Source organism: Bombus terrestris, chromosome 1 (assembly GCF_910591885.1).
Source record: "Bombus terrestris chromosome 1, iyBomTerr1.2, whole genome shotgun sequence".
In the NCBI taxonomy this organism is placed as follows: domain Eukaryota; kingdom Metazoa; phylum Arthropoda; class Insecta; order Hymenoptera; family Apidae; genus Bombus; species Bombus terrestris.
In genome coordinates this window covers 7417048-7430930 of record NC_063269.1, presented here as the reverse complement: position 1 = coordinate 7430930, position 13883 = coordinate 7417048, and the positions used below count along the sequence as shown (strand labels likewise).

The 13883-nt window shown below is 33.2% G+C and overlaps 2 protein-coding genes and 1 long non-coding RNA gene across 4 annotated transcripts; 2 read left to right on the top strand and 1 right to left on the bottom strand.

Moving 5' to 3' along the window:
• The first annotated feature begins 5722 nt into the window (after positions 1-5722).
• Positions 5723-8186, top strand: LOC110120262 (E3 ubiquitin-protein ligase XIAP-like). The gene is made up of 4 exons (XM_048413666.1): positions 5723-6068; positions 6373-7255; positions 7338-7422; positions 7541-8186. The coding sequence occupies exons 2-4, from the start codon at positions 6401-6403 to the stop codon at positions 7729-7731; spliced, it is 1131 nt and encodes a 376-aa protein (XP_048269623.1). The 5' UTR covers positions 5723-6068; positions 6373-6400; the 3' UTR covers positions 7732-8186.
• A 402-nt stretch (positions 8187-8588) lies between these two features.
• LOC100643721 lies at positions 8589-10829 on the top strand. 2 transcript variants are annotated; one of them, XR_007227701.1, is made up of 6 exons: positions 8589-9069; positions 9329-9421; positions 9509-9758; positions 9982-10330; positions 10427-10697; positions 10765-10829. It is a non-coding gene; the product is annotated as an uncharacterized LOC100643721 (long non-coding RNA). The 2 variants fall into 2 exon arrangements; XR_007227700.1 differs by having other exon boundaries at positions 8589-9142.
• On the bottom strand, positions 8946-13653 carry LOC125387118. The gene is made up of 9 exons (XM_048414285.1): positions 13362-13653; positions 13131-13266; positions 12880-13054; positions 12636-12798; positions 12091-12549; positions 11766-12018; positions 11523-11689; positions 11338-11433; positions 8946-11258 (listed from the first exon to the last, which is right to left on the bottom strand). Exons 5-9 carry the CDS (start codon positions 12235-12237, stop codon positions 11070-11072), a joined length of 852 nt encoding a protein of 283 aa, XP_048270242.1. The 5' UTR covers positions 12238-12549; positions 12636-12798; positions 12880-13054; positions 13131-13266; positions 13362-13653; the 3' UTR covers positions 8946-11069.
• Between the last annotated feature and the right edge of the window lie 230 nt (positions 13654-13883).

Sequence of the window (13883 nt, the reverse complement as noted above, 5' to 3'; positions counted from 1 at the left end):
GAAGATGGAGCCATCGATATTATTGCCGAAAGCAATTCCGTTATTGGCAACGTATAGTTTTCGGGAATCATTAAGTCCATTGGCGACGACGAGTGGTCGGGGTACATTGGTAGCATTGGCAACGACGAGTTGTCGGGAGACATTGGTAGCATTGGCGACGACGAGTTGTGGGGAGACATTGGTAGCATTGGCGACGACGAGTGGTCGGGGAACATTGGTAGCATTGACGACGTCGAAGGTCTCGGTGATATTAAAGGCACCGGCCTTGCTGCGGACGTTGCAGCGGCTGAATCGTCCGCCGATATTGAATTAATCGATGATGTTGCATCATTCGACGAAATTGAATGAGCCGACGACATTGTGTCAACCGAAGAAACGTCTTAAAACCTATTTAAAAAGATAATATGAAATTAAAATATCTACTGATTATAACAAGCCGATATTATCGAAGTAATCTCAGCCCCGTGTGTTTTAGCGCAAAAGTTAAAAATTGTCTTTCTGTACAATCTGTACAATCAACTTTCTGTACAATCTACATAAATGCTTTCGCTACGATATTTTGACTTATAAATGGTAAAACGATTTTAGTTTACTCATTTTCGAGAAATATTATACGCGTACAATTGATGAAACAGGAATATATTACAGACAAAACTTACCGATATCGGATGTTCACGTCCCGATTCAACAGCACACCAACTCTTCAAGTGGAATCTTAACAAAGATTTAATATCTTATTCTTGTATATTGTATATTCTCAGATTTACTAAAACTGCGCTATCGCACGAATGAACAAACTCTTCGACTATCTATCAAATACTGAATCTTGAAACTTCTATTTCTGGAGAAAGAACTACCTGTTTCCTACAGTTCTTATCCCTACCACAGTAGCACAAGTTGTCAACCAATCAAATTTCATCGATGCTCCGCCCCTGTACTGTACTGTTCTGTACTGTTCTCAAGTAAACGACGCATGCTAGGTACAGCAAGGTACAGAAATTATACCCCTTATTTACTCACATTTCGAAAATGATGCCGCTTTTGAAGGACAATATTAACACGTTGTTTAAAATATCAGTAAAAGCTGCTACGAAGTCTAGAGAGTCAAAGAGAGCGACAAAAAATTGCAATTTATTATTAACAGACATAATGAAATAGGAAATGATAATAGATGCTTGGTATTAGGTTCTAATCGAGTTTTCGTATTGTTTGGAATATCCATATCGTTCTGCTTCAGATTTGAGATACTCGTCAACCCCTAATCGCTACATTGTTTCGGTTCAGGTGACCACTATTCTAAGGAAACACCCTATATACAAGACAATACGATTCTTGCCTGAAGGTGGGAAAAAATATTTAGTAAGAAGGTAAAATATAGTCTAAAGTCTTAGGTTACCGTTACACGTTTAATTTTACTTTATGGCACCCAATACTTTATGGCGTGTACCCAGCCTCGGTTTGAATCATCGCGGATTATAATAAAATTATTTTTAGAAATTAGTACGCAGATTTTTCAATATATGAAACATCTTGAACAGGGTTTCCGCAAGAAAATTGAACCATTTGTAACATTTTATAAATTCATTTTGAGATAAAGGTGTCTCGCGATGCGAATAGTAAGACGCTGTAGCATTATGTTATATTGTATTATACATATTATACCATGTCATATAAATATACATAGATATTTATACATACATATGTATGTATATATATATACACATACATATCCATATATATATACATATATATATATATATGTCGGAGATGAAAGAACACCGAAACCTTCCCTTTGGAACTTTGGGAAGATCCTTTAGTACTGTAATTCAGATTCCACCGTAGCCGTATTAAGAAATTGTTGTCATTTTATTAGACTGTACTTATTTGAGGTTTATGATAGTGAGCTCGGGCTCGTGGCGACAACCAGTCTCCGAACGTAGACGCGGTCAAGGGATGAACGTTTTGTCTAACAAAGGCATGAAGTAATTTTATAGCTCTCCTTAAACGAGATACTTGGGTCGTGGCACGACGGTAAACATTTCAACTATTTCTGTCCCGTGGCTCGCCACACGCAGACTTTGTCCTTCGGGTAAGATGATTGCCAGATGTCAACGCTTCTTCACAGTATATGTTTAGCTGGCCGAGAACCCGTTACGAATATTAAATTGCAGATATATAAAGTCCTTCAAATAGACAAATAGTCCGTGTCCCAACTACGGGAAGATAAGAGAAATCTATCCTTCCAGGAACGACGCTTCCCGCTAGCAACTTTTCCCAAGGACAGCTAACATTCTTCTCTAACCACTAACATGGAAATTGACCAATTAACAGTAACGTTAATTTCCTTCACCCTTCGAACGAAGACTTCCTCTGCGAATCCGATGATCTCGTGCCTTTAGGCACATCCATCATAGTTTTCTTCGACAGCGTCACCGTGACGGAGAGACACTCTCTTGGAGACGATCTCATCAACGATTGAATTGTCATCCTTATACGTAGTGATTGCTCCTTGCATTAACATTAAGTACAACTTAGACGCTACAGAAGAGTAGAGTTCGTCGTCCCGTTGACCGCGGATTCGTTATTGAGCCTAGGATCATTGTCTTTAGCTTCTCGAGTGTCTAATTATCGCGATTACTTGTCAAATTCTATCATAGTCATATTTGCACTAGTAAATATCTTCTCTATTGCGTAATGATCACATCTAATGCCAATAGGGATTCGTTTCACGCCCTTAACCCTAACTCTAATCTTAACGCAAACCCGACATATATATATGTAAATATATAGATACATATACATATACATACATATATATATATGTCGGATGCACGTCAGGATTGTGGGTGGGGGTGTTCGGTGTATCTTCGTTGGAATTAGCCATAGGTGCGGTGTAACAATGGTTGAGTTTATTGACACAAATTAGAGAGATTTGCAGCGTCGACAGATAATCGCAAGGTTTCGATATTCGCGGTACTATGACAATGGTCTCGGCTCCGGCAACGTTTCCGCGGTCAACGGATACTGGACTTTACCCTTCGTTTGCGTCTAAGTTACACTATATGTTAGAGCACGGGGCAATTATTTCGTATACGAAAGACAGGTCGATTACTGATGAGATCGCACTAGAGAGAGTGTCTCTCCGTCGCGGTGATGCTGTCGAAGAAAACTATGATGGGTGTGCCTAAGGGCACGAGATCATCGGATTCGCGGAGAGAAGTCTTCGCTCGAAGGGTGAGGGAAATTGACGTTGCTGTTAATTGGTCAATTTCCATGTTGGTGGTTAGAGAAAGATATTAGCTGTCCTTGGGGAAAGTTGCTAGCGAGAAGCGTCGTTCGTGGAAGGATAGATTTCTCTTATCTTCCCGTAGTTGGGGCACGTGCCATTTGTCTATTTGAGAGACTTTGTGTAATTGAAATTTAATATTCGTAGCGGGTCCTCGCCCAGCTAAACATATACTGTGAAGATGCGTTGGCATCTGGCAATCGTCTTACCCGAAGGACAAAGTCTGCGTGTGGCGAGCCACGGGACAGAAATCGTTGAAATGTTTACCGTCGTGCCCCGTCCCAAGTATTTCTTTTAAGGAGAGCTATAGAATTACTTCATGCCTTTGTTAGACAAAACGTTCATCCCTTGACCGCGACTACGTTCGGCGACCGGTTGTCACCTCGAGCCCGAGCTCACTATCATAAATTTCGAATAAGTACAGTCGGATCGAATTACAACAGTTTCTTAGTGCGGCTATGACGAAATCTGGGTTACAGCGCTAAAGGGGTCCTCCCACCGCTCCAAAGGGGAGGCTCCGGTGTTCTTTCATCTCCGACATATATATATATATATATATATATATATATATATATATATATATATTTCCGATATACGACTCTTTTAATCGCAAGTTGTTTTCTTGAATGTTATCGTTTTTCAGATGCTGTTTAAAGCTGTTATTACATTGGTTTGGGTTTTGATATTCAATTGATTCATACAGATTAGTTCTGTATCCTGTGTACTTTACACACCTTGTACAGCCATTTACACACAGCGAAAACTTAGATAAAAAAGATGGGGAAAAAACAGAAGAGAATCGCAAAGCAGTAGCACCAACTCTGGATGTAGGAACTAGCGATCATACCAACATGACATTTATCTCAACAAAACCCAGTGTAAGCAGCAGTGTATGCAGTGTAAGTATAAACAGCTGCTAGAAAATTCAGTTATGAGAATGATGACTGAGTCTAGCAATTTCAGGATGGTTAGTAAGAAAACATAGGCGTCGCCAATTTTAAAGGTTCTACTTCGTCGATACCTTTTTTTTGCATTTGACAGACGAGAACGTCTCCCTCGTTATTTTACAAGATATTACTGCTTTTCAAGCTAAGTGTATTGCGTTTTGCTCGAATATCTTCATTCTTCGTTTTTACTATCCTCTACTGCATTCGCAATTAACATTTTTAATGCCAAACGATGGCATATTGTTGCAAGGAACATTTGCGAAAAGTGCCAAAGACGATATATGATTGCGATATATATATCCATACAAATATATATGTGTATGTATATATAAGATCGTCATCTGGAGATAATTCGGGGATCGATTCTGAAGTCTGAAAATCGAGTTTTTATTATGAAGTAAATAATAAAATACAAAAATAAACAACAATTAATATTCGACTATAACAATAAATAACAATAATTATATAAACGGGAAATAACGAGTCTTTAGTACAATGTTTACCTGAAAATCGAGAATCGATTTTCAACGTCCTGAGCTACCGATCTTTCTTCTTCAGTCTTTAAAATCTTAAATAACTATTCCGTAACCTTGTCTGTCTCTAATGTAACTCTCTGTCAGTCCGTTCGGGAAAAACGTGCTTTTTAAAATGATCGTCCGTAAAACAAAAGAAGATCGGTCTGTCCGTGAAACACAACCTGTCGTGCTACCCGTAAAACAAAAAGAATCCCTATCCTACATGTCCTCTAGGGAATTTACGTATATATATATACGTATATGTATGTGAATATATACATATGTATGTATAAATACCTATGTATATTTATATGACATGGTACAATATGTATAATACAATATAACATAATGCTACAGCGTCTTACTATTCGCATCGCGAGAGACCTTTATCTCAAAATGAATTTATAAAATGTTACAAATGGTTCAATTTTCCTGCGGAAACCCTGTTCAAGATGTTTCATATATTAAAAAATCTGCGTACTTATTTCTAAAAATAATTTTATTATGATCCGCGATGATTCAAACCGAGGCTGGGTACACGCCACAAAGTATTGGGTGCCATAAAGTAAAATTAAACGTGTAACGGTAACCTGAGACTTTAGACTATATTTTACCTTCTTACTAAATATTTTTTCCCACCTTCAGGCAAGAATCGTATTGTCTTGTATATAGGGTGTTTCCTTAGAATGGTGGTCACCTGAACCGAAACAATGTAGCGATTAGCGGTTGACGAGTATGTCAAATCTGAAGCAGAACGATATGGAAATTCCAAACAATACGAAAACTCGATTAGAACCTAATACCAAGCATCTATTATCATTTCCTCTTTCATTATGTGTGTTAATAATTAATTGCAATTTTTTGTCGCTCTCTTTGACTCTCTAGACTCCGTAGCAGCTTTTACTGATATTTTAAACAACGTGTTAATATTGTCCTTCAAAAGCGGCATCATTTTCGAAATGTGAGTAAATAAGGGGTATAATTTCTGTACCATGCTGTACCTAGCGTGCGTCGTTTACTTGAGAACAGTACAGTGCAGTACAGTACAGGGTCGTAGCATCGATGAAATTTGATTGGTTGATAACTTGTACTGTGAGTGGGGATAAGATCTGTAGGAAACAGGTAGTTCCTTCTCCGTACATAGTAGTTTCAAGGTTCAGTATCTGATTGATGGTCGAAGAGATTGTTCGTTCGTGCGACAACGCAGTTTTAGTAAATCTAAAAATATAAAATATACAAGAATAAGATATTAAATCTTTGTTAAGATTCCACTTGAAGAGTTGGTTTGCTGTTGAATCGGGACGTGAACATCTGATATCGGTAAGTTTTGTCTGTAATATATTCCTGTTTCATCAATTGTACGCGTATAATATTTCTCGAAAATGAGTAAACTAAAATCGTTTTACCATTTATAAGTCAAAATATCGTAGCGAAAGCATTTATGTAGATTGTACAGAAAGACTCGTGATCCTCCAAACGCTTCAATTATCAAATAAAATCGCCGTAATTTTTCAAAGACAATTTTTAACGTTTGCGCTAAAACACACGGGGCTGAGATTACTTCGATAATATCGGCTTGTTATAATCAGTAGATATTTTAATTTCATATTATCTTTTTAAATAGGTTTTAAGACGTTTCTTCGGTTGACACAATGTCGTCGGCTCATTCAATTTCGTCGAATGATGCAACATCATCGATTAATTCAATATCGGCGGACGATTCAGCCGCAGCAGTACCTTCAACATCGGCAGCAAGGCCGGTGCATTTAATATCACCGAGACTTTCAACGTCGTCAATGATACCATTGATAGCCGCCCCCCCGACGTCATCAATGCTACCAGTGTTCTCCGACCACTCGTCGTCGCCAATGCTACCAATGTTCCCCGACCACTCGTCGTCGCCAATGCTACCAATGTTCCCCGACCACTCGTCGTCGCCAATGCTACCAATGATCCCCGAACCCTGGATGTCGCCAATGCAACCAATAATTCCCGAACCCTGGGTGTCGCCAATGCAACCAATAATTCTCGAACCCCGGATGTCGCCAATGCCACAATTACGGATAACACGAAGAAACAGAAATATATCCTGTCCTTATGGTTTAAAATATCAAAAGTCATTTGATTTTAATGACCATAGATTTTTAAGACATTCACGAACCCCTTCGGCATATGAATTTAGCCGTTTGGGACTAAGAGGAGTTAATAAACCAGAAAAATTGGAATATGCCAGTTACAAATCCAGATTAAACACATTCGCAACATGGCCTACAAATCTAAGGCAGACAAGTGAAGAATTAGCCGATGCTGGTTTCTATTACATGGGAATAATGGATTTCACTGTCTGTTACCATTGTGGACTAGGTATAGGAAATTGGAAACCAGAAGAAAATCCATGGGAACAACATGCAATTTCGTCTCCCAGATGTTATTACTTATTAACAGTACGGGGTTTCAAATATCCTAATAATGTAACAGGCCAAGAGTTATATGAATCTTTTACAGAAGTAAGTACAGTAACATATACCCTGAACCATATATATAGTTAACAATTCGAATATATGCTTATGTACATTATATTTATTTCAGGCACCAACACAAATTGCGAATGGGAATCCTGAGAGATCCAATAGTGAAAATGATACTAATGAAATGACTCTCGTTCAGAAAATTGGTAAGTAATAAAAATAAAAACACAGATTGATCATAAGTTCGTTAATTTGTATGAAATCCGCATACATATAATAAATTTTATTATGTGTTATATCTAAATATACTGTTCACTATTTCAGCTGCTGCGAAGGAAAAAAATCGAACATTGAAAAATGCTCGTTTGTGTAAAGTTTGCACGGAACGAAAAGCAACAGTTGTATTCCTACCTTGTGGACATGTAGCAACCTGCGACTATTGTTCACCGGCACTTACAAAATGCATAATTTGCCGAGGAGAACTTAAGGCGACAAGTAGTGCAATTTTTTTGTAATGCATGCACATGTATATAATTATGTACATTTGTAAATTAGCTTATTCATATCTCTTATATAAATATAAATATAATTTTTTAAAAATGACGTACAGTCATTAAAATGTGTGATGTATCGTTAAATTAAATGTATATATCAGGAAATGATAATTTTTTTTATTTTTAATAGTATTTCTACAGTAATTAATAAATAGAAACATAATACTAAATTGATCAAATACATTTTTTCTTTATATTTTTGGCTTTTTTTGTATTTTAAGTGTATTTTACTTAATCAAACATTAATTCGAATTATGTACCTTATTTTATCTGAATAAAGTTAACTTTTTCCGCATCTAACGAATTGTTTTTTATTTTATTCCCCTTATTGTCATTAAAATGAAGCTGTTTTATATATATAAATATATATGTAATACAGTTTCATTTCATTTATTATATATATAGTTTCATTATATATATATAAATATATATATATATATATATATATATATATATATATGCAATATGTTGCATTATATTGTATTATACATATTATACCATATCATATATATATATATATATATATATACACACATATATATACACACGCGCACACACACGTATACGTATAAACATATACACACGTATACACATATGCGTATATATATATACATATATATATATTTATGTATGTATATATGCATCGCAATCGTATATGGCACTTTTCGCAAATATTTCTTGCAACAATATGCCATCGTTTGGCATTAAAAATGTTAATTGCGAATGCAGTAGAAGATAGTAAAAACGAAGAATAAAGATATTCGGACAAAGCGCAATACACTTAGCTTGAAAAGTAGTAAAATCTTGAGTAAAAAAAGTATCGATGAAGTAGAACCTTTAAAACTGGCGACGCCTATGTTTTCTTACTAACCATCCTGAAATTGCTAAAGTGAGTCATCATTCGCATAACTGAATTTTCTAGCAGCTGTCTATATTCGTGTACAATGTAGCGGCGTATCCACTGTATCCGTTTACTCTCATTTCGATTGTTTTTCTAATTTTTCTTTATTTTTATTAAGCATTTTGCATTCGATGCTTCTTTGGCACCAAAGATTCTGAGCTCGAAACCTACACTGGCTTTTGTTGAGATAAATGTCATGTTGGTATGATCGCTAGTTCCTACATCCAGTGTTAGAACAACTGCTTTGCGATTCTCTTCTGTTTTTCCCCATCCGTCACGTCTTTTTTATCTGAGTTTTCGCTGTGTGTAAATGGCTGTACAAGGTGTTGAAGTACACAGGATACACAGGTGTGAAGTACACAGTACAATGAAGTACACAGGATACAACAGGATAATCTGTATGAATCAATTGAATTTCAAAACCCAAACCAATGTAATAACAGCTTTAAACAGCATCTGAAAAACGATAAGGTCCAAGAAAACAACTTGCGATTAAAAGAGTCGTATATCGAAAAATTCAAGGGTTTATTATAAATTAATATATAAAGATTACTCTGAACATTTTTCAATGATTTTCTATGCAATAATATAATAATTCTATGTAATAACTTTCTCTGTTTTCGTTTTCATTATTTCGATTCTTTTTTATTTCCACAGTTCAATAATCTCGCTGTTCATTTGATTCGCATTTATTTTGCGAAAGACGATATAAATATTTTCTCCCACGTACTTAACAAAGGAAGGTTATAGGTATTCTTAAACGTTTGCAACCTTTTTCAAATTTTTCAACAGCTTTCCTAGGAAACATATTATGTAATATTTAATTAATTTTAACAGATATGCACTTAATTTAAAGAAATGGTGAAAAATTATGAGATTTAGTCTAAGTGCATCCTTTACTGGCTTTACTGAACTACGCAATTATCGTGTACACCAATAAATGGCATCAAATGCACATGTTATACATTATTTGACATACTCTATTGTGAATTATCCTTCGAAGGCTTTGCTATATTGTTTTATCAAAAGAATTTAGAGTGACTTGTGTGCAACTATCTACCCTATTCTATAAATTATTTCAAGAAATGTAAGCATAACAGCTGATTCTTCCATATTTATGTAAAAAATATTAGATGAGTTTTCCAATAACCGATACTCTGCTGTGATGCCATCATTTTGTTTAACAAAATTTGAGCTGATTAATGTTTTTATAAATTAAAAAAATATAAAGTTATTCCTTACAAAATGTTTATTTTAGCATGTACTATCGCAGCACGATATTGTATATTAATATAACCTTTTTTCCCCAGACCATGAACCATACAGGTCTTCGTTAAGGCCTTAACAGAGAAAACTATTACTCTTGAAGACGAAGCTTCTGACACGATAGAGAATGTTAAAGCAAGGAACTTTTAAAACCCTGTGCATTAAGTTTAGAGACAAATCATTGAGAAAGTGTTCAGAGTAGTTTACTTCCAATCACCTTGACTTGAAATCTGAACAAACTGCTACCTACTTCTTCAAATTTATATTTTACACAAAATGAACATAATGAGGAAATTAATTTTGAATATCAAAGATGAAACAAAGGAGAAACAATGGTTTGTAAATGAAGATGAAGATGAAGCAATGCTAACTTGTTCAAAAAGTAGAAAGAATGTAAGCGAACTACCTATGCAGAGGTATCTTAGTTATTGCTCTATATTATATACAAAGTAAATATGATATTTTAATTTAGCTATATTGTTTGCAAAGTGTTACAGTCCATTCAGCCACAAGATTTAAATATTCAACACAAAGAAGATGTTGATGCTATTCTTGAATATGTGCCTCAATTTAGTCTATTGCGCCAACAAAATGTTCTTCCAAATATGAAGGATGAAAATGTATTTAGGGAAAATACACCATCACCACCACGTTACAGGACACCTCCAAGAGGAATGATTTTAAATTCAGAAGAAGCAAAAGTGTTTATTTTACTAAAACATTACGGATTAGGTCAATACCTAAATTCCTCGTTCAAGAAGTAAATATGTTGTTACATGTATAAAATATTATATTTATTATAAATTAATATTGTAAACTTATTTCAGGTTGACATTGATTTGTTTATGACTTTAACTAATGAAATGAACTAATGAACTAATTGAGATTGGTATAAAAAATGAAGCTGACAGAAAAGCTATGTAAATTGTGATAAATAGTTCATAAAAAATCAGTGGTACAAAAAGAATTTTTTATCTTTTATTAATTATATCTAACTATGTATTATTATTTTATTTGTTATATACTAAAGCTGCTCTAATGTATGAATGTAAAAATATAATATGTTATGTTATAGCATATTGGTATTATTTTTTATACTAACTTAGTACACTTAAGAACACATATGATACATTTACATACGAAATGGCTGTAAAATTGTGGTATTCTTGATGTGCGATAATGCTTTATTAATAAGTACATTTTTTTTTGCTTTAGAATTATGTGGAATTGAACGCTCTTTTAGCCAATCACTCAATTCGCTATACTCCAATTGATCTAACTGACTTAGTTTTGCCATTGTCTCCACAATATTGTTTTGATCCTGTTTAATGAATTATAGAACAATTATATGTAATTTTCACTTAATCATACAGAATTTAGAAACATAAATATGTGTATACTAGTAAAGATAAGCTGCCATCTTTATCAGATTTAGCTTTTGATAGTTTCTCCTTTAGCGTTAAATGTTTTTGTCTTTGATCTTCTTCCTGCGATTGCTATTTTTAAATAGAGAGGATTATATGCGAGGCATAAATAATGAAAGATAAAGCAAGATATCTTACAAAGAAAATGTAGAAAAAGATACCTCTTTTGTCTTAGCATAAGAATTCATGTTTTGAATTTTAAAGTATGTAGAAATTGTTCTTTCCTTTGATACAGTAAAATTTGGGTTTCTTGAGGTATCAACTGTGATAAAATTATTTTCTACATTTTGTATAGATGAATTTTGCATAGTATTTAAACATTGAATACCTATAAAGTTTATTTTATAATTCAAGTAATTACAATTTTTAGGTATATTTGTACAGGTATATTATTATTTTAGTACCACTTTTATTTTCTTTCACATCGTTGTCGTTTAATTTTGCTCTCATATATTCATGAAATTGTACGTTATGAATTTGATGAATTTTAGTTAATTGTGTTGTTAATAATGTAGCAGTATCTACATGTTTTGTCAATCCATCTATATATTTATCAGAAAATTCTAATTGTGAGATAATATTACCCTTTTCCTTAAGATATGTACTTAATCGTCTGTCCTTTGGCAATGCAGTATTTGATCTTATATTTAAAGATTTCTGTATATAATGAAGAATAGATTTTAGTTACGACTATTGAATAGAAATTATTAAATATTCTGTGTAACTCACTGTATCAAATGGATTATCTTTGGATATCTGTAGCCGTTTACCACAAACTTCAGGTAATTTCATAAACATATCAGATAAAAAATGTATAATTGTAGATTCTTTTTCTCTATTTGGAATAATTTCTAATGGACTACTTGCTACACACATATGAGGATATGTAAAAACCTTAGATTTGGAAATCAAAAATTTAATTTCATAAAATAAAATTCCATCTCTATTTTTTGGTAAATAATATCCATACTAAAATGTTTTACACACACATACATACATACATATCTATATATATATATATATATATATATACAAAAATATATTTGAAAGTAAATTGCAAGATGAATAAACATAGGTATTGTCATTTATACCATATTTTTCCAGTGTCTACGTAATTGGTCATAATCTTTAAAGGCACATTTTGCTGGAAGTTCTTTAGATACAGATAATAGTTTGCCTTTTTTTGTACTATAGAAATTAAAAAATTTTATTTTAAACCAAATATACATATATATTCCATATATATTCCACTAAATGAAATAAATTATTGTTACCTTGGTAATACATGTACAAATGGAAGATTATAACGAGATAAATCAACGTATCCTTTAGGGTCTGCTAAAAAATGTGATATAATAGATGGTGAAAGATAGTCTTCAAGTTTTATATATGGAATTTTAAGTATTTCTGCATGAAGTTGCAAACACATTTTCCTTTCTAAAAACTTTTTAATGTTAATATGTTTCACATTTTTTTAAATATTAGTTATACTAAGAACAAAATTAGATTTTCTATTACCCTCTATAAGTATATCTAATTTTAATGCTCTAGTTCCTTCTATAAAGTTATAAAAATTTTTTCCTTGAACAAAATAATCATCAACTTTATTCCACAAAGGAGCTATCTTAGTTTGTATCGTATACCTAAGACAACTTTTATAGACTTCTGCAGTAACTGATCTTAATCCTTGATACTGACAGGAATAAAAAACCAGTTTATTATTGAAATAATATATTTAGAGTCAATAAAGATTCGTGTCTTGAGCATACCACTAGTTTAAAATTTCTCAAAATTTGTTCCAATCTACCAGTTTCAGAAAATTGTTTATGAGTTATAACAAATATATATCTTTCTGTACCCATTACTGGTGAAGCAATAACGTCAGATATTAAATGAATGAGTAATCTAAAATTTTATTGTTAGTAAAATATAAAGATCATTATTAAGATAATATTATGGAATACAAAATTTTTGATTCGCAGAATTTGCCCTTGACTTACCGGCATTTCATTGTTTGCCAATGAAAATTTGATTTTGCCGATGAATCATGAATTTCAACAAAATCAATTTCGCAAATTGCACAACATAGGTTACTCATTTCCGGAAATAAAGCGTACAGAACCGATTGTTCTTTTTTTTTATTCATAAGACTACAAGCATCCATTATATATAATTGCTTGCTATTCTTAATTATTTTATGTTCTCATGGATCCAATTTATACTAACAATTTTTCAAAAACGCATTTGACAATGAATAGCCAACATTTATGTTGTCAATGTCAAAAGTTATAGTAGTACTTAAAATATGATTTTTATGAGGAAGCTTTATTCTCAATTATCTTAAAATTAAACTTGTATGTGAGACATCTAAACTTTTTATATTTAAAACAGATTTAAAATCTTGTTAAGTAAAAAGACGACTCTCTTTCTATTACCAATATATTATCTTATTTGGCGGTTACTAAGGAGTTTGTATTATATATATTGGTACGTATCGCTGAACCGCTTTGTTCAATAAAGTG

What these genes read in the sequence shown, in the direction of transcription:
- LOC110120262 (XM_048413666.1), top strand. Translation starts at nt 6,401, where the DNA reads ATGTCGTCGGCTCATTCAATTTCGTCGAATGATGCAACATCATCGATT. An exon ending in TATATGAATCTTTTACAGAA is followed by an intron (nt 7,256 to 7,337) that starts GTAAGTACAGTA and finishes TATTTATTTCAG; the next exon opens with GCACCAACACAAATTGCGAA. An exon ending in GACTCTCGTTCAGAAAATTG is followed by an intron (nt 7,423 to 7,540) that starts GTAAGTAATAAA and finishes TCACTATTTCAG; the next exon opens with CTGCTGCGAAGGAAAAAAAT.
- LOC125387118 (XM_048414285.1), bottom strand. Translation starts at nt 12,237, where the DNA reads ATGTGTGTAGCAAGTAGTCCATTAGAAATTATTCCAAATAGAGAAAAA. An exon ending in TGTGAAAGAAAATAAAAGTG is followed by an intron (nt 11,690 to 11,765) that starts GTACTAAAATAA and finishes TAAACTTTATAG; the next exon opens with GTATTCAATGTTTAAATACT. An exon ending in ATGGCAGCTTATCTTTACTA is followed by an intron (nt 11,259 to 11,337) that starts GTATACACATAT and finishes TTCATTAAACAG; the next exon opens with GATCAAAACAATATTGTGGA.